General features: G+C 42.1%; 1 protein-coding gene across 14 annotated transcripts in view; it reads left to right on the forward strand.

Moving 5' to 3' along the window:
* Positions 1-4,784: 4,784 nt before the first annotated feature.
* znf512b (zinc finger protein 512B) overlaps positions 4,785-19,413 on the forward strand; it is a 28,278-nt gene continuing 13,649 nt past the window's right edge. For 9 of the 14 annotated variants that reach the window (XM_069525951.1, XM_069525952.1, XM_069525953.1 and 6 more), the window contains exons 1-6: positions 4,785-5,215; positions 7,719-7,853; positions 18,121-18,200; positions 18,347-18,475; positions 18,816-18,991; positions 19,102-19,385. In XM_069525951.1, coding sequence (XP_069382052.1) covers positions 7,721-7,853; positions 18,121-18,200; positions 18,347-18,475; positions 18,816-18,991; positions 19,102-19,385 — 802 coding nt within the window. In that variant the 5' untranslated portion in view covers positions 4,785-5,215; positions 7,719-7,720. Of the gene's footprint in view, positions 5,216-7,718; positions 7,854-13,609; positions 13,899-18,120; positions 18,201-18,346; positions 18,476-18,815; positions 18,992-19,101; positions 19,386-19,413 lie in introns of those variants that run through there. The other 5 variants (XM_069525958.1, XM_069525959.1, XM_069525960.1 and 2 more) reach the window with 3 other exon arrangements.

The raw sequence follows: 19,413 nt of genomic DNA on the forward strand, positions 1-19,413 counted from the left end.
CTTTGCTTTTGATTTCTTACATTTATTTCATTTTTATTATCATTTTTCATGTTTTCACTTTGTCCATTTGTTTGTTGGTTTGTTTGTAAGAAGAATTACACAAAACTTGGTGGAAGGATGGATATGTAAGTAATAGGTAAGTAATATGTGTTTTGATGTTGGTGCAGATCCAGATTAGGAGGCGAATCCAGGATTACAAAGTTAATATTAAAGCAATAACATGAAATAGGAATTGAATAAAAGAGAATTAAATAAAAATACAATTTCAAAAATGACACCAGAATCAAGTCATATCTAAATCTCTCTAAATTTAGAGCAGTTAAAGGTCGACCCTCATGTACCTAATCTGAGGGTTTTGTAGAGGAGCCCTCACATACAATTGTTGAAACCACTCATTGTATATCTATATAAATTGTGTTCTTGTAACATCTTTGTAAAGAAGCTGAAGGTGTTGTTGAGAGAATACATGAGTGTGGTCTCATCCCCAAAGCTGATTCCATATGAGAGGGAAGTGATGAAATGTCCTCTACACATCTAAAAATAGCCAAGATACTGTGGGGATGGAGGATTTGTTTATATACATTGGAAATTTGAATAATTTTTTGGAAACATGACATAAGCATTAAACCACTTTAATACTGACACCAAACATCATTCATTTGTTATTTCTGTGCTTCTCTGACACACAAAGTGGAAACGGAAACATTTGAATTCACAATTTTATAAAATTTTGTTCCACTATATTCTACTTACTGATCTATACACTACAAGCTCACACACTTAGCTGTGTCTCCATGACTTCAGAGGACCTGACACTGGCTTACATTGATTTCCTGGAGAGTAACTCTAACTTTAACCACAGTTACTACTTTCCTAACCCTCACGCTAACCCTATGCTAAACCTAACCTACCTAAAATGTAATGATTTACATTATGGGGACTTGCCTTTTGTCCACATAAGGACGACAACTCCCCACAACATGAGTCATACCTGGCCCACACACACACATGGACAGGCTAACTCATACATATCCTTTATAGGACTTTGCATTGACTTTCATTCATTGTGCGCAGCCAAACCAAAACATTTCCCCTAACCTTAACCATAACAATCTCATGCCAAACCGTGCTGTTAAACTAACAACAAGTCACATCGTACACCTAACTTAACCTCAGGAATGACGTTTTGCATCATTAGGACGAAGCTTTGGTCCCCACGAGGTCTACTGGTCCTGACAAGGTCAGTGTTTATGCTGGAAAAGGTCCTAAAGAGGAGAGAAAAATTACTCTCACACACACACACACACACAGACCCAACTTTCTTGATTTAAGTTGTGCAAGAGTGATGATTCACCTCAGTGGCCCAGAGTGAACCCAGATATCTTATTCTGGTCATAATCAAGAATCACTGCACAGCTCTTATGGATTTTTCTTCTTCTTTACCACCTACTTCATGCTTTTTGTTCCTCGCTTAGTTTCTCCCAACCTTGCTCCCTCCCATTTATCCTTCTTTCAATTCATCCATGAATCCATTCATTTATTCATCAGTCATTATATCAAATAGTGCACGTTTATACAAGTTTCTTGACTGTGAGTACGTCTCCAATGTGCACCTGCTGCACTCTGACCCATCAGTCAGGGCCACGAGTCACGACTCAAACCGTGTGAATGCAAAACAGTGGCGGCTGCCTGGAGACACGCACACTGTCAGTCTCCTGCTCACATACACACACTGTGATCCAATTACTGGGAGACATGAAGCATCTCACCTGTTAATAACAAGGCACACGTATGATGAACAGACTCAGTGAACAGTGGCCCTTTCAAACCAGAACTCTGTGGAGCAGATGGCTTGAAGGATGGTGCAGTTAATTGGGTACTGTTTACTGTTAAGTGTCTGTTCTTTCTCTCTGTGACGTCTGGAGATGCGCAATTTGTTTTTGAGAGCTCGTCTTTCGTCATTGCTCTCTGAAACATCCGAGCCTCCTCATCCAGCTTGTTTATCGTTATGTGCCTGTGGCTTTGATCATCTGGATCTCAGTCCTCTGACGGCACTGAAGCCGAATGAGAAACACCCTCTCATCAAAAAGCTCGCTGTAGCAGCTGCTTCTCTGGAGCTGCTCAGTGGCATAAACCGCTAAAGTCTGTAATTCTTCTGGCCAGCACCCAAATGTTAATATTCAGCATTCCACTGCAAAGGACATCAGCATGATAAAAGTGCATATGTGTTCGCTCAACTTTCACTGAAAAGGTCAACAGATAAATGATACAATCGGCTGCTGGATGGACTCTTCGAGAGACGTTTAGGGCACACGCCACTCCACCTGGCCCGTTTTAAAAACCATTAAGTGGCCTTTTGATCACTCAGCAGAAGAAGAGTGGGAACATAAATCACTGCCACGATAAAAGGATTAATCACGACAGAGACAAGCCCCCATATGAACCACTCATCAGCAGCCATTAACGAAAGCAGAATGCAGATTCAACTTAACCAGCTGGAACATACTGTTCAGGAGAAACAGGCTGCTGTCAGTCAGTCGAGGGAGAAACACCCCTCAGGCCCAGAGAGCCATGAACCAGCTGAGCGCCCCCTCCAGTTGAGCCATGTGTCTGTACAACACACTCCACATTGCCATGAAAACCAACCACAGAAATGTAAAAGTGACAAAGAAGCAGCAGCCTGTATGTGTCTCTATGGTGTATGAGTGGCTCCTCACCGATCACAGAACAGCACTGTCCCCTGGTGGACAACAAATGCAGACAAACCCTAAGTAGACATTAAAAATATATTCGAAGGTATCTTCAGACAAGGTACAGGTGTACGAAGGCCATTGGACTTGTTTGAGTTTCTTGAAGACGCTTCACCTCTCATCTCAAAGGCTTCTTCGATTCTAACTCAGTAATGGAAGGATTGAGGTATTTCACCAGTGTCAGTCTGTACCTTTGTTGAGAGTCTTTATTTTAGCACCTACATACAATTAGTATGTAGATATACTACTACTACTTACAATCATAAAAAAAATAATAATAATAGACACATGAAACATAACTGACTGGGACATTGCAGCTGAAAAATAGAATTATTTTAATAATATAATTATTATTATTGTTATTACTATAATAGTAGGTTTTCTTTACTCGTATTAAGTGTTAAGGGCAGAGGATATAATAAGAATACATGTTTTCAAGTTTCAAATATGAAATATATATAACTAAATCCTCTATATATAACTAAATGACTTTCATAAAACACAACATTTATTAAAGCCCCTTTCTTACTGTGGGCTGATCTCAGCAGAAATCTGAGACTCTGCTGCCCTCTACTGGCTGAGATAAAAACAGCTCTGTTTGTTTTTTTACATGACATCATGGTTTCAGATGATTTCCACTAATGGGAAATATTAGGTCACGATGACTGGCACCAATCATAGACCGAGAGAGACCCTGTGTTGTTTTCACTCAGATGAGTGAGGTGGCAGTGGTGTTGTGGTTTATTCATTAGCTGAGCTGTGACTCGAGAGAGAGGTGCAGGCTTCACATCATGTGTGAAACATGTATTATTAGCTATGGGGGGGAAACACCAGCAGTGTGCACACAGCCTGTAGCCAGTGATCAGCTACAGACATTGAAAAGCCCTGTGTTGACAATGACATCAACAGGAGCAATCCACAGTGTCTTAGTATTGACCTTGAATTTGCATGATCACAAAAGTCTGAACCTGTTTATTGAGCCTGTGTGTGTGATGCTGCTGCACATTCGCAGTGCAGACTTTTTCTTTAGGTGTATTTGTCATTGCATTGTTATAATTAAGGAGGACAGCAGTGGGCTGTACAGTAATGCAAAGACAACCAGGATGACAACTTCCTCCGTGTGTTATTTCTGCAAAAATCCGCAGGACATTTATTTTAGGAATATTTGTCATTGCATTGCTTGTGTTTATGAGGACAGCAGTGGCCTGCACAGTAATGCAATGACAACCAGACATGAAATGATGACAACTTCCTCCATGTGTGATCTGCTGAATCTGCAGGACATGTTTTTTTTGTTGTTGCAGCAACTAGATTAAAACACTTGATCTAAATGAATTTAAACCCTGACCCCCTTTACCCCCCCCCCCCCCCCCCCCCCCCCCTTTCTTCTGGAACGAGCGTTTATTAGACGTCCCCCCCTCCCTCCCTCCTCCCTCCCTCCCTCCTCCTCTTCCTCAATATTAATCTGCTCGATATCGATAATAATAACGCGAGAGTTTGCAAGTTGCCTCCAAAAGACTGTAGTTGCAACTGTCAAAGGTGGAGTGGATACGCGCATGACCCAACACACATTACTGTAATACTGTACACGGCCGCCGAGATAATATCCGTATTAAAAAAAAAAAAAAGCGAAATAATCCCGAGGTGAGGAGCCGAGGAGCGAGGCGGACCCGGGCGGGATGTTGTGGCGTCTCCGCTGATTTTTCCTTCGCTTCGTTCGCGGTGACTCGGAGCCGCCGCCAGCTCTTCGCCGTCGACATTACCGCACTTCACATATCTTCCTGCTCCTTTAGATCCAGCCAGCGCAAGGATTTTTTTCCCTCTCCCCCCCTACTACTCCTCCTTCGTAATAAAGTCGCCATTTTGCTTCACTGCCTGTATAAACCGTCCCGTATTTTAATATTTTTTATTTCCCCCTGAAGGAGTCGCGGAGCTGTTTCCTGCTGATTTCTGGCCATTAGTGTTTTGGGGCGACACACGGAGGAGGGTGACGAAGAGGAGGAGGAAGGAGAAGGAGAAGAAGTACCTCGTGGGTTTTTTTTTTTTTTGCGTGTTAATGCGGGAGAGGAGCAGAGGGGGCGAGCCGACTGGAAACTGGGAATAAGAGGGGGAAAACTCTCCGGGATTTTCTGTTCATGCGTGGACGACATTTCTCTTTTTCCTTCTTCATCCTCCACCTCGTCGAGTGGGCAGGAGCGGGAGGAGGTGGGGGGGGGGGGACAGGGCGACGGTGACGGCTGTCCACTTCCTCTCGGTCCCCCCTCCACCACCGGCAGCCCCGGTGTGACCGCTCCTTGACGCACAGCAGGTGGGACTGAGATGTAACACAACACCGGTGGAGCAGAGGACAGACAACCGCCCACTCAGGTGCCCGTCTCCTGACCCCCCCAACCTCCCGCCCTCACGTGGGGGGTGACCCGGGGCCACCGGGCCCCACAGAGCCGGGGGACTGTCTGACAGTTCAGGTAGGTGTGGCCGAGCAGGGGGGAGAACGTGGAGCACTCTCTCTTTTAGTTTTTTCTTCACCACACAAATGGAGAACTCAGTAACCTTGTTGTAGTGCACACACACACACACACACACACACAGACACACACACACTTGTGTTTCTGTAGTTGTGGGGGCACTCATTGACACAATGAACTCTTTAGCCCCTTTCATAATCTTAACCATCACAACTTGATGTCTAACCCTGACTAAACCCTAAACCTAAAAGCAAATCTTAACCCTCAAATAACCCAATGAATTTGTGAGTACCGGCCAAAATGTCCTCACACTGATGGTGTTGAACCAGAATTGGCCCTCATAACTGTAGGAAGACAAGCACACACACACACACAAACACACACACTTGTGTTTGTTTCTTAAGTTGTTTGGACACTCCTTGTCATTATGAACTCTCTAACCCCGAACCCTAACCTTAACCAACTCAACTAAATGCCCAACCCTAACATAAACCTAATTCTAAAAGCAAATCTCAACCCTCAAACAACCCTTTGAATTTGTGAGTACTGGCTGAAATGTCCTCACTTAGTCAAAATGTCCTAACAGTGATGGTATTGAACTATAATTGGCCCTCATAACTATGGAAAGACAAGACACACTCACACACACACACACAGTGTGGCAGTGTGCCACGTGCGGAGCTGAAATACTTATTTCCACGTTGTTCTGTCAGCACATTGTGTGAGGGAGATGATGTGAGTGGGTGTCAGCAGGTTTTGTTGTGTCTAGCACAAATCATGGTAATATAGTTATTGTAGGTAACTGTAGTAGAATTAATATTTTACTTTATGCAATGTTTTTTCTAACTGAGGGTTAATCTAAAAGTGTGTCCCTACAAGAGTATCGTAGGAGTGTTTAAGTTCTAACATTAAATAAATGTGTATTTCATAGACAACATGTGTCTATTGAAGCTCATGCGTATATATCTGACAATACGATTTTCTTTAAAGTGATATCAAGTGATTATCCTTGAATGATTTTCATCAACAGCAATATAATTAAAGTTCAGTATATTTTATTGTGTGTAGCGAAAATGTAGAGTAACGTAGTTTCTGTAGGTTACTGTAGTGGAATTAATCTTTTATGAAAACACCAGCTGCAATGTTATTTTTCCTTTTGAAACTGAGGGCTAATCTAAAAAGCGTCATGATACAACAATATTATAGGAATTGTTAAATTGTAACAGGAAATAAATGTGCATTGTGTTGACAAAATGTGTCTATTGAAGCTCACAAGTAAATCTTACAAGCATGCTGTTTCTGTGAAGTGAGCTGAAGTAGGGCTGTAAGCAATAAACAAGAAATATCATTTTCATCAATAGCAATAAGTAATTATCGATATTTATCGATACAATGCTTATGCATTTGTAAACCCAAATGGGAACATTGTATGTAATGTAACATTTGTCATGATATTATTGCCCAGGCCTAAGCTAAGGTTTGTTTACCAGTGATAATTCAGCTGACAGGCCTACTGTGTCTTCATCATTCTCACATTTGTTCCATTTGTTAAATGCTGCTTCTCTTCACACTCTGACTCATAATCCAGGAAAAAGGAAGGAAGGTGTCTATTATTGTGTGCAATCTCAGCGTATCACCATATGTCTTTTAATGTTAAATTTGCTAACAACTGTGTGCACATAATCACTGTGACGGATGAGCAGTCATAACTGGATGTACAGTGAATAGCACGGTGCGTAAGCAGACACAGAGAGGCCCCCACCTAGTGACCCTTTGTGTGCTGCTGTAGTTCATTAGGGGAGTGACGTGAATGTGTGCTAAGAGAAAGCATGTCGGATCGTAATCAGTCCCACTTAGCATAATTAGCGATTGTCATCCTTCATCTATCAGACTCTGTTCCATGCTGACAAGGAATGAGTGTTCCAGCACATACAGCCCAAAACTAACACAGGTTTACTTTGGATAATGGCGGTGAGGAAATAAATTATTGGTTGATGGGTAATATATCTATCTAATATTCATTAGCCACCACTTAAAGCCCCCAAAAAGCATTGCTGCTGACCATTTCACCTCATCAAGAGATGTAGTACTGGTTTTCATAATAAAGAGAGAAAGCAGGGGAGCTTTGTACCCCCCCCCCCCACCTCTCTTTGACTCACCTTTTGTCTAATGGGCAGAGCATGGAGTTAGTGTGTAAGTGAGAGTATTGATTTTGAAATGAAACATGGAAGGTCACACCCTCATTACCGCTGCAGATGATGTGTGTGCCTCCACTCAGATAACCTTCAATCCGATAGCACGAAACGGCCGTAATGACGAAAGTGCATTGTGGAACAAGGAGACTGCATCATCGCGGCGTATTGATGCAGTGGACATTGCTAATAATGTTTTGACAAGCGATGGAACAGGATTAATGAGGATAGAAACTATCCAAACAATGCCTATAGCTATCTCTCTCTGTCTCCCTCCTGTGTGTTTGTAACCCCCTCAACTACCACTGCAGGCATGGAGAGCCCAAGTGGCCCCAGGCTTGGGAAGCTGTCCTCATCAGGGCTGCCAAAGGGCCGGACTCCCAAGCATGGACATCCCCAGGAGCCTGTCAGAACTACGTCCATCCCTGAAAACAACAACAGACACAGTGAGTGACGAGCCGCTGCACTTTGTTGAATGAAAGCAGTGTGTGTGATTGTTGATCTGTACAGTGTTACTTCACAGACTTTTTTGTGTGAGCCAGGTTTGCTCCTGGACTGATTCCAAGATGACTGCCATGTCTTGATGCAGCACAAAGTGTTGCTATTATCTGCGTATCACATGACCAACACATACTGTGTGTATATGATATTTGCAATTGTACTTTTGCACATGCCTCTCTAAATTCCTTTGACTTTCCTTAGGCTGGAGCCTCCTCTTCAGAACTTTAGTGGTGTTTCTCAGAGATTTGCTCACCATACATAAAACCGTCTCTCCTGTTTTTTGAATTGGTTATATTTTACTTAGAGTCAATGATTCACCAGGCTAGATGTAATTCTATCCCTCTTGCCACAGAAGAGCCTGGAAACTACAGACTTTTTCCTGGGACTGCTTTACAGTGAGAAAACCAAACAAACAAGTATTGCCAAGCACTGACTTGAGTGAAACCCCAAGCCATCTGGTTGGGGATGGAAGATTTTGGAAAGGGAGAGCCGGGCGAGGGAATTATGTTTCAATCCAATAACGAGCAGATCGTCATGACTTTGTTAATAGAGTCAGGCAGACTTGGAAAACTGGGTCCTGCTTTAATATGACCCAGTTGTTTTAGTTGCTACAAAATAGCCCCTAAATCCCAGACACACAGAGCACAGATGCAAGACTAGGTGCTTGAGTTTGTTTTCATTCGGTGTTAATAATCAGCCCTGTAAGTAGGATTTGCATGTTTATGCAAGTGGATGCATGTGTGTGTTTTCTTGCTGTGGACAGTAATGCAAAGCTTAGTTAGCTGTTTAGCACTAGCTCAGAATATACTCTCCAGCTACTCACTGTACAGAGTTTGACGGCTGATGTGTTGTATTTGCTCTTAAAGAATTTATAGTAGCAGAAGGCTGTGTATTTCTTATGTTTTATGTCTTGTGTTTTATAGACTTTTTACGCTTTACTACTCAATAAACAAGGATTGTTTATAAATCAATCTGTGTAAAGCTGGTGGTGGGATCGGCCCTGACTGGAGGCTAGAATTGAGAGAAACACTCTTGGCTTAGGTACGTTAATGACAACGGCTGATTGGTTGTGTGACTGTGCCTTTGTGTGTATGTGTGTGTGTGTGTGTGTGTGTGTGTGTGTGTGTGTGTGTGTGTGTGTGTGTGTATATGTGTGCAAGTTATGATGTAACAGGTGATGGCTTGGTTCAGGATTTACGGGACTTTTTCTGGCAATTTGACTCTACTGTTTGTTTGTGTATTTTTTCATTTTATCTTTCTACAGTTGATTGCCTCTCATTAAGCTAAAGCTACTCAAAAATACCAGTGCAGTGAGTATAATACTGTAAGTTTCTGCTAAGCAGTCTGTTTGTGTTAGGACTGTTTTAAGGACAGCGTCCAGCACAATTTGATTGCACATGATAAGAATTTACATTCCACAATGTTGTAGTTGACGGATTGTCTCATTTGGCTGGGGGGTTGCTCTTATCGTCATTACCAGGAGTTTCCTGGCCTTTAGAGAGGCTTAGCTCCTAACATTGCCAGTGGACTGATTTCTATGTGATTCTCGTTAAAGATTCTTTAGGAACATCCAGCAACCCTGAGGGGAAACACAAAGCTTCTGAAACACATGCTGAATTTACTGTAACAGTAGGGATTAATGTAGTCACAAAGGAAAGTGTAAGAAATGCATCACAAGTTGTACATTTTCATTTCAAAAAGGTACTTGATTACTGTAGAATGCACATGGGCTCTTATAAACTTTTCATATAAGACACCTTTTCAAATTTCAACTTCTTTGAATACTGCTCACTATGCCTTGAGCATTCTGTAGCTTATGAGGAGAAATGCTACATTGCTAATCATAATGAACCTGGCACTACCTTGACTATCCCAGGGGGGGCTTTGAGCCACAGTTTGGATAAACAAAGGCTTTAATATCTAACGATCCCTGTCGATGTTTGTCAGTGCTTGTCTACGACCATTGTAAACTGTTTGTTTGTCAGATAACCAGATAACGACATCATCGGCTCTCCTCCACCCATTGGTCGCATTTCATTCTTTAAAGTCCTTCCTTCTTTCTGTTATTCTCGTCAGAATCTTTGCATGATGTTACTCTTGATTCAAAACTGCCATTTTTACTTTGGTATATTGTGATGGAGGTATATAAAGCATGAGGCTTTAAGTGTAAGCATATCAGAATTGGCATATTTGAATATCTTTGATCTAATTACCTTGAAATCATTTAATATTCTACAAATACTAGCTTATTATATTTACTTTAATTCTTTTAGAGTGATTACACCATCAGGTAGAGAGCACTGGTCGATTTAGTCTAGAGATATAATGCAGATTCTTTTCTCCAGGACCAATTGATTGGTTGAAGAGCAGATGTGATTTCAGTTAATCAAGATTTTCTTTGGTTCCCCTCCCATCCTTCTTTACGTGGAAATAAAGACTGATAATTGAGTTTGTGTTGTGGTTCAGCTGTTCCCTTGTCACATCAGACAACTCAGAGTAAAGGATGTGGTCATTGAGGCTGTTTGCTCTGAGATATTTTTTCATATTCTGTTCAAACCCTTTGTCATTTTTTTCCTCTAACACAACTGATATTGTTTTGCCAAGTGCTGATGGAAATTCATGAAATTAGATATTTTTTGCTGACATTAATAACAGGTTAGAGTGGCCACATAGCCTGTGTGGCTCATGTCTCTCTGCTGTGCTGTTCAGTATTAAGTTTCAGCATCTTGTCAATTTTGCACATGTGACATGCATCGCTCTGAGCAAAAATAGACAAGGAGAGGATCTGGTGAGTCATATTGACATCATATTCGCAACATTACTTTAAAACTGACACCATTCACCTTAGTTTCAGTGTCTTAGCTATTGTCTGGTGTACTGTCACCCCCCTTCTCTCGCTGTTGCTCTGACAACAAACATAAGTCACGTGACCGCCTTGTGGTTTCAACTCTTCACTTTTCAGACGCTCATTAAGGACAAATGATTATTATAATTGATGGCCATTAATTATCCAAGGCAAACTCTGTGTAGAAAGATTGGGCTGGCAGTAGCATGCAGCACCAGACATGCTGGCATTGTGTGGACACTGCAGCACTTCAGTGAAGAAGATGTCACACACACGTGATGCAGGCAGTGTGTGAGTGTTGGTATGTATGTGTGTGTGTGGGATTGTGAGAGCTGTGCAGTACCCTACCCAATAACAGGACACACTGATCATTGAGTATTGAGTAAGGGGAGGTGGGTGCTCCAGTCAATGTTGTCTCTATTGGTGTAGGGAAGGGTTATCTGTCTGCATAGGTCTGTATGCTTGTGGCTGTGTGAATGTTGAATGTGTTGGTTAGTGTTGTGAGTTTGTGTTTACATGTTTGTGTGTGTGTTCTCAAATGTCCACTACTCTGACCTTTATTTCAGTCTCACAGTCACCATGTGCTGACCCTGCATATTTGCTTCAGTAGCCATCTCTTCAGCTCTTTTCCTCTCTTATATTTTGTTTTCTCACGCTTCTCTCCCTCTTGCTTATTGGTTGTTCAATTCTCCACACATTACTTTCGTTTCCTTCCATTTTCTCTTACTCAAACTCTGCATCTCTCTCTTGTCTCTATAATTAAGAAGTATGATCAGCAGCAGTGATTCACTTGGCCTCCAACCAAACCATTCCTGCCCCCTTCAATGCCATCTGCAACCTTTTTAACCCTACTCCTACCCATCATCACTCCTTTCAAATTTCACAGATTTGTTTAGCTCTCGCCTGCTGATGAAATACCGGAATAGATAAAATCGATAAAAGAATTATAGATCGGAGAATGTTTGTTTTGGCATGAAATTGAATTCCGGTGCTTTTCTCCCCCTGATGCTGCATTTCATTCTGAGGAGAGCTCTTTGTTATCGTTGTCACACCTTTATTTGGCAGGCTTGAGGATGGCAGATGAGAAGAAGCACAGGGAAATGTGAGAGGAGAGAGATTGAGTTGGTGAGTCACTGTCCATAAGGAGGGCACCGCAAACAGTCTGGAGCAGGCATTGTCTGTCTGGCTCACATATACAGCGCTGTATGCACTGTTGTATAAACACATGCTTTTTTTCATGGGTGATCATGTTTTTTATTTCTATCTGGTCAGTCTTAAATTTAAAAGTGTTTTGTTTGCACAGCTGTCAGTTTACCTGTCAGCATCATCCTCAAGGAAGTCACTGGCCACTGATGTGTGGTGTGATTGGATGTCACCAAACACACCATTATTTATAGGCAAGTGGGCATCAGGAAATCAATTAGGTTTCCAATAATATGAAACATGCACCTGATATGCAAGAAGGTTGTAAAATCAAAGTGTGATTTAGCCATGCCGGTATGGTGATAGTCTAACACAGGTGTGTGTGGTGAGTCCTTGCCTCTATTCGTTATACAGAGGTTACTGTTTTTTCAAATTCAAAACACTGGTGAACCCAACGTTGTATTATGTATTATTAAGTATAAACTGTTACAACTAAACTGTTGCTAATGGTGGCTTCCAATAAAAAAATAGAGTAGACAGTGGTTGCATCATTATACCTTGGAAATGTGTTGCCCATTAAATACAGCCCTAAAGTTTAACGCACTGTGTCATTATCTACCTTCCAGAACCATTGAATAAAGAGAGTAACAAATAAAAAGATCGAGCACGCAGCTCACATCTTCTTCACAATGATCCCAATGATTCCCTGGCTGTTTTCCCTTTTTGCTCGGAGCCCCTAAAATAAAGTCATGTTTACTTGCAAACCCCTGGAGCACCTTCAGAATGATAAACATTTCCACCGAGGAATGGTTGTCTCCATTCAGATTCTTTCTTATCTTTATTCAAGAGCCTGGTCTTTGATTTTGACAGCATTATCTCTTTTTTACACAATCAGATTTTGCAATGCTTTCCCTCAAAACCCTGCCCTCTCTCAGATGGTCCCTGCTTACATGCAGATTTGCTCTGCTCCTGTTTAAAATGTTTTTTCTGCTCTCAGATTTACTGTTGCTGCAAATGATCTGTTCTTCAGTTTGAGTCCTTCTTTTCACAATCAGGCTGATTGTGTGCTTTCTCAAAACCTTTTATGCCTCCATGCTCGCAACAGTGACCGCCAGTGCCCATAGACATTAGGTCTCCAGGGTGTCCCTCTGTCCGTCTGTCCCATTGTTGTGAACCTGACTCAAGAAGGTCTTCAGGTATAAACATTCAGTTTGGCTAAAGGATAAATGGATTAGATGTTGGTGCTCAAAGGTCAAGTGTTAAGGTCGCTAACGCCTCACAAAACCCTTTTTGCATTGTGAATATGCTTTCTAAAGAACCCTCAAGAGAATCCTGTCAAATTTGGCACAAGTGTTCACAGAGTAATTGATTAGATGTGGATGTCCAAAGTTCATTGTCACAGTGGCCTCACTAAACATGTTTTTGGTCTCTTCAACATTATATTTCAAGTCTACCTTTAGAGAATATGTTAGAATTTTGACCTGTTGTCACTTGGACTAAAATATGAATTGATGAGATGGAACGACTGGAAGAAGAATGTATGTAGTGTGAACTTTGACTGGATAGCAGAGGCATACAATTGCATGGCGCTAATTCTAGTGTCAGATTTCTACCTCTCACTCTTGGGCTTTTGAAAAATTACCCTGTAAAATCCCCCTGTGATGTTGACCAATAATATCATCACTGCTTCATTGCGGGGCAGATGTGTTCACCAGTTCACAAGTTTTTGTGTGTGTGACAAGGTGTGTATATTTAAGAGAATACCTTAGATGCAGAGTTAAAGAGATAGAGAGAGGGAGAGGGAGGGCAGAAACAGAGTGAGAGGGAAAGGAAAAAACAAAAGACAGAGGGTGAGAGCCGGACTGGTTGAGAGAGAGTCTGGTTTTCATTCAGTACTGTGTCTGGGCAGCAAGACTGCTGCTCCACATCTCTCCTTCTTCTTACTCACTGTCTGGAATCAGGCCTGACTGGGAGGGAATTATGGGGACGTCTTCAAAGCGAGGTGCGTATGTGTTGGGGTGTCTGTATGTGTTTGTGTGTGTCCTGACATGCCGCTAAAGACAGAATTTGTGACAGAAGGTCGTGAAAGTGAAAGTAAGTTGTTTGTTACACAGTGAACTCAGACAGCTTCCACATGCAGTCAGCGTGTTTCCTCTGTTCTGTGTCCAGGTGTATCAGTTTCTCCATCTATTGTCCGTTGTGATTGATGAATCACTGATACTACGTCTTCTTTCCACTGAGTTGTGTGAGTTGTGTTTGTGTTTGTCTGTGCTGTCGTTCCACACTACAGTATGTCTGAAGCCTACTGTGCAGACACAGACAAAGGCTCCTGTGTGAGTGTTTGTCGAAGAAACAAATGACTGTTCTGTGCGCGCCTGTGTGTGTTTGTGGGTAATGTGGGGGAGCAGTTGCAGGCGTAGCTAGGAGAACTCAGAGGTTATTTGAGATCATTAGGCAGCTGCCAGCACTCCTGGGCCCAGACTCTTCTCTTCTCTTCTACTCCCTTCTCCTCTCCTCTCCTCTATCAGGCTTTACCATTATAGAGCAACAGTTGCAGACAGCTGGAAGCGAGTCATACTCTTGACATTAGTTGAACAGCTGTTTTATCCCCACGGCCTGTGCCTGAGAAGCGGGGTGTAGATGTGACACAATGGGTGTGCTTTGTTTCAGACCGAGACAATGGCTGCAATTGCTGGGACAACTGAGAAACAGAGCGTGCTACACTCAAACAAGCAAAACAAAGTAAAAGACAGTGAACACTCTTTATTCCTTTTGCATACCACGCCAGGAAAGTGTGCTGTTGTATGCTTCATTCTACAGTAAATTTACACGTGCACCTGTGCTACCTTGGCATGCATGCGTGTGTACGTGCCTATTTGCAATGTTGGGTCTAATTGTTCTGCTCGCTGAAAAGCGGCCTCTGATAGTGGTAACTAAGACAAGAGGATCGTATTCCCATAGCAACAGGAACATATCTTTCCCAAGAGCAGAATTCATTAATTATGCCTTTCTTTTACAAGACCTTTATTTTCTAAGACAGGAATTAGAATGCATGCTCAATTTCCTCCCCGGCACAAGAGCTGCAGCGCCGACTGCATCACCTCTCCAGCTGCTACCCAGACGGCTAATAGAGAAATGCTGTGTTGCCTGGAGAATATTAATATACTCATATCCATGCACACAAATCATGCTCTCATACACAATGGTAATGGTTTTTGTGTGCTTGTTTGTGTGTACCAGTGTGTGCTTTCAAGCGTGTGTTTACACCTTGTGTCATGAACTATTCCCACCATCCAGCAAAACCGTGTTATTTCTCATTCAGTCTTATTCAATCTTATTCAGCCTTGCCTTATTTTCCCTCTATCTGATTATTGTGACTGTGAAGTAAAAGATTACTTATAATCTGTCAGCCTGCGTTTGGGTCCGCGCTCTTGAGTGAGAACCAAAAAGAAGACAAATGAGAGAGAAAAGAAAAGTTGATACTGTGTGTAATAAAACACAGAGGCAAATGAGAGCGGGAGGTCATGGTGGGTTAGTGTCCGAGTGTTTCTTGTACACATTAACATCACTGAGAGAGAGAGATGGTCTTGGGGTCGAAGGCTATTTTGGCCTTTGCCAGCTAGAGCTGCTTTTGTATGAGCAGCAATGGCAGGAAGTCAGTTCATTTATTTGATGAGAAATCCTCCGACCAGTTGTATAATCCTGGTAGGCACACAGAGTGCTCTGATCCACTTTGGGAGCCACCACAAATGGGCTGTACTGGGCATGTGTCATCCTGTTGCTGCTTGTCAATGAGTTTGTAGGGGAGGAAAGCAGTTGGCATATTCACAATGTCATGTAAGTCAGCTTGGGGAAGTTAAACTGATTTAAAAGACAAGTAGAACAGATGTCAAGGGAGTAATAAAGCCTCTCATAAATCAATAACTAATTTTACAATACAAAAAAGTGTTGTTGTAGATTATTTATTGAATATGAATTGATGATTCTATTTTATGACGTATTATGAAAAAGAATGAATGAAATATTAATCTGTAAAATTGGTGAGCCCAGTTATTTATTTATCTTTTAAAACTCTTTTTTAAGATTTCTCTTTTTGTGACAATTTGATTTTAAATTGCTTTTATTGCTATGTATGCAACACATTTAGTCCTCCATACAAGAGATACAAGAGAGTGTACAAGGTTACTCTTTCACTTCTCACCAGAGGAAATATCATCTCTTCAGGTAGTTTGCCTTTGATATTTCTTAGATCTGATATGACCGAATAAAATTGGTCTCTTGCTCGTTGCCGCTAACCGATCTTACCAGATCAATGCAGTGGAGTTGAGAGCACATGTAGAGACACTATATATCAGTCTGAGCAGCAGAGCACGCAACCTCAGCTCATACCTGCAGCACTGTCATCCAGCATTGTGCTTGGTCAGAGGAAGAAATAATACATCTCTGCAATTCTCTCCTCTCCCCCTCAGCATCCCCTGCTCTCCTCCCTTCGTCACCTCCCCCCTTCCCCCGCCGCCTTTTCCACACGCACACACTCATCCTCGGCTCTCTCCTTCTTCCCTCCCTCTCTCAAGTAGCGGTGTATGGAGGAAATAAAGTGCAGGGCTAATAGCGCAGGGGTTTTAATTGTAGCAGAGAAGAGAGCAGTAATGAGGCTGTGCACTGCCTGTCATCTGGAATTCACATGGAGGAAGATCAGGCAGAGTGCCGGGAGGAAACAGAGAAGGATGGTGAAGACAACATGGGATGAGAAAAGAAGGAAGCAGCAGTGTGAGAGATGGAGGGAGGGAGAAGGGAGCAGACAGAGAGAGCTGAGGCAGTCGGTCTGCTGTGTGCTGTGTCAGAGGTTCACACCGGCATCAGCGATTTATTGTTGATCTATTTGGCTCAATAGAAGGCCTTTAGCCCCCCCCCCCCCACCTCTTTCACACACACACCACCACCCACCCTAGCGTTTAATGTGTTTATTTTTCATTTGTATTCATTTCCTTATTTAGTTTTAATATACAATCAAATTCAGATATTCTGGAAGCTTGAAAATATATTTTGAAGTTGAATGTTTGTGTAAGTCCATGACATATAAAATAAATATTTAGTAGTGCGAAGATCAAGATAGATAATATGGTACGTCTGAATACTGCTAGTCTTTGAGATTATATTGATAACCCTCATAATTAATATTTCTGTTCTCAGGGATTCAAGTTCTGCATTTCTTTCTTGGATTTCTGTCAATGTATGGCCAGAGAGGCCATGTACAAGATCAGTGTAGATCAAAATATGAGTTAGGAACAACAGACCATGTTTACTCACAGCTCTTTATGCTTTCCTGGTTATTACAGTTATAATATAAAACCTTTATGAAACAACATTAGCCTACACAGAAAGATTGTACAACTATTAAATTGGCTTTAAGGTTTGTATTTTTTATTAAAATGCATTACAATGGTAAATCTGCTGTTCAACAGGCCCGTCTGGATTTTTCCCTATAGCGCTGGCTAGTTAGCAAGTATATGCTGGCTAGTTAGCAAGTATACACTGACCCCATGGTGAATGGTTTTTTTTTCGATTTTAAGAGATCCTGTTTCTTTGCATATTAACTGAGGATCAGTCTGTTTTAGGAGTTTTAGTTAAGATAATTGGTTTTGGTGAAGTTTATTTATACATTACATTAACACAGTATAAGGGATTAAAAGTGTTTATTTACCAACTTTTGCTTAGAGATGTGTTGCCTCTGTTCTTTTTATTGTGGAGTCTGCTCATACCTTCTAGTGTCTCACCCTCAGGGGGGTCATTATACTCATTTGTATTTATGCAGAACATAATAGCGAACACTGAGTACTGAGTTTTTTGAAGACATTTTTGCAGCGTGAGCTTTAAAGACCGAGCATGGGTAATAGTGAGTGAACTTGTAATGAGGGATAAACTATGCACACATTGTTGTTTCCTGTTGGTGTAACATAACAGGGATTCATCCTTCTGGGCCGATAGACTGTCTACATGAGGCAATATGAATACGTACTGTGTGTTTTTTTTTTTTTAAAGTAATGCAAAAATAACACTCAGGAGTGACTGAATATAATCAATCCCCTGATCCCCCATCGTTCCTACCTTTCCATTAGAAGATATCTGTCAGACGACTTCTTTAATCCCTGTATTCTATGAATATGAATTACGGGCATTACTCTGTGCAAACTCAGAGATTTTTTTCTCTCTCATCTCGCCAGGTCCAATGTGTGATGAGCCAGCAGAAGGAAAGAGGAAAGGTCGTCCCAAAGCAGAAGTGCAGGAACTCAGAAGCATCCCTGTGAGTATTTCTCTTTGAACTGTGTGGGTGTTTGAAGTGGGCTTCACTTTTCTTGCACAGAGTAGGCAGCTTCCTATGAATATGCACAATATGCAGCACAGTATAGCGTTCATGTATTCAATTCTCTCTTCCTCACCCCCGAGCAGGCCCATATGATAGTGCAATGGAAGGAAGAGTTTAAGCGCCGCTCCAGGGTTAAGTGTCCGTGTTCAGGCTGCTGGTTAGAGTTTCCCAGCATCTATGGCGTCAAGTACCACTATCAACGCTGCCAGGGGGTGAGTTACTAATCTCTGCTCTTTCCTGCTATGCAGCTATTTTCACTTTATGCTTCAAAGTAGATTTTAATAGCAGATTACTGTTAAGTACTGCAGAAAACCCTCAAATAAACATAATATCCTGTGAGAAATGAGTGGGGAAATTCATTAAAACTTATCGAGAATTAACTTTTCTCAAATAATTAATCCTTATTGACCATACGTGATAAGCTGGGCTGGGTAATCTACCTGTGAAGAGTTAACTAAAGGTTTCTATTAACAGCTACCAACTGTCATCTGTCTTTGCATTGATAGGAAGCTGACTCTAAATCCCCTCTCCTCATCTCTGTGTTCGTATCAGGCCACTGTAGCTGAGAAGCTGAGTCATGGCTGCCCCTACTGTGAGGCAGTGTTCGCCTCAAAGGTCCGCCTGCAGAAGCACAAGCTGTGGAACCATCCTGACAGGGTTACTATGGAGCCCAAGGATGAGCAGCAAAAACTTCAAAAGGCTCCTGTCAAGTCTAACACCAAGAAAAGGTGACTGGGATTTAGAGTTCAAATTCCCACCCACACTGACCCACATAATGGTGTTAGTAAGGTCCTCATGCTGACTTCCCAAAACTGTCCTCCCTCGGTCTGTGATCCAGGCCCATGGAGAACAGCCCCCCCTCTCCTGTGTTCTTCAAAGTGAAAAAGACCCACGAGGTGTCCACGCCCTCTCAGAACGGGGAGCTGGCCCACCAGAGGAGTGAGAGGAAACAGCACAGTCACGGCCAGCCTTCACAGCAGATTCACCAGTCTCAGCCAGTCTTTCCTCAGTCCCAGCAGTCACAGTCCCAGAGCACGTCATCCGATGCAGGGGGCAGTGAGAGTGAGGGGGGAAGTCTTCCCCCTTCTTACCTAGATGAAGACCCAGAGCGAATGAAGCACAGTAAGATTACAGCATATCTCTTGTCATG

This window comes from Paralichthys olivaceus, chromosome 6 (assembly GCF_024713975.1).
Source record: "Paralichthys olivaceus isolate ysfri-2021 chromosome 6, ASM2471397v2, whole genome shotgun sequence".
Lineage (NCBI taxonomy): Eukaryota > Metazoa > Chordata > Actinopteri > Pleuronectiformes > Paralichthyidae > Paralichthys > Paralichthys olivaceus.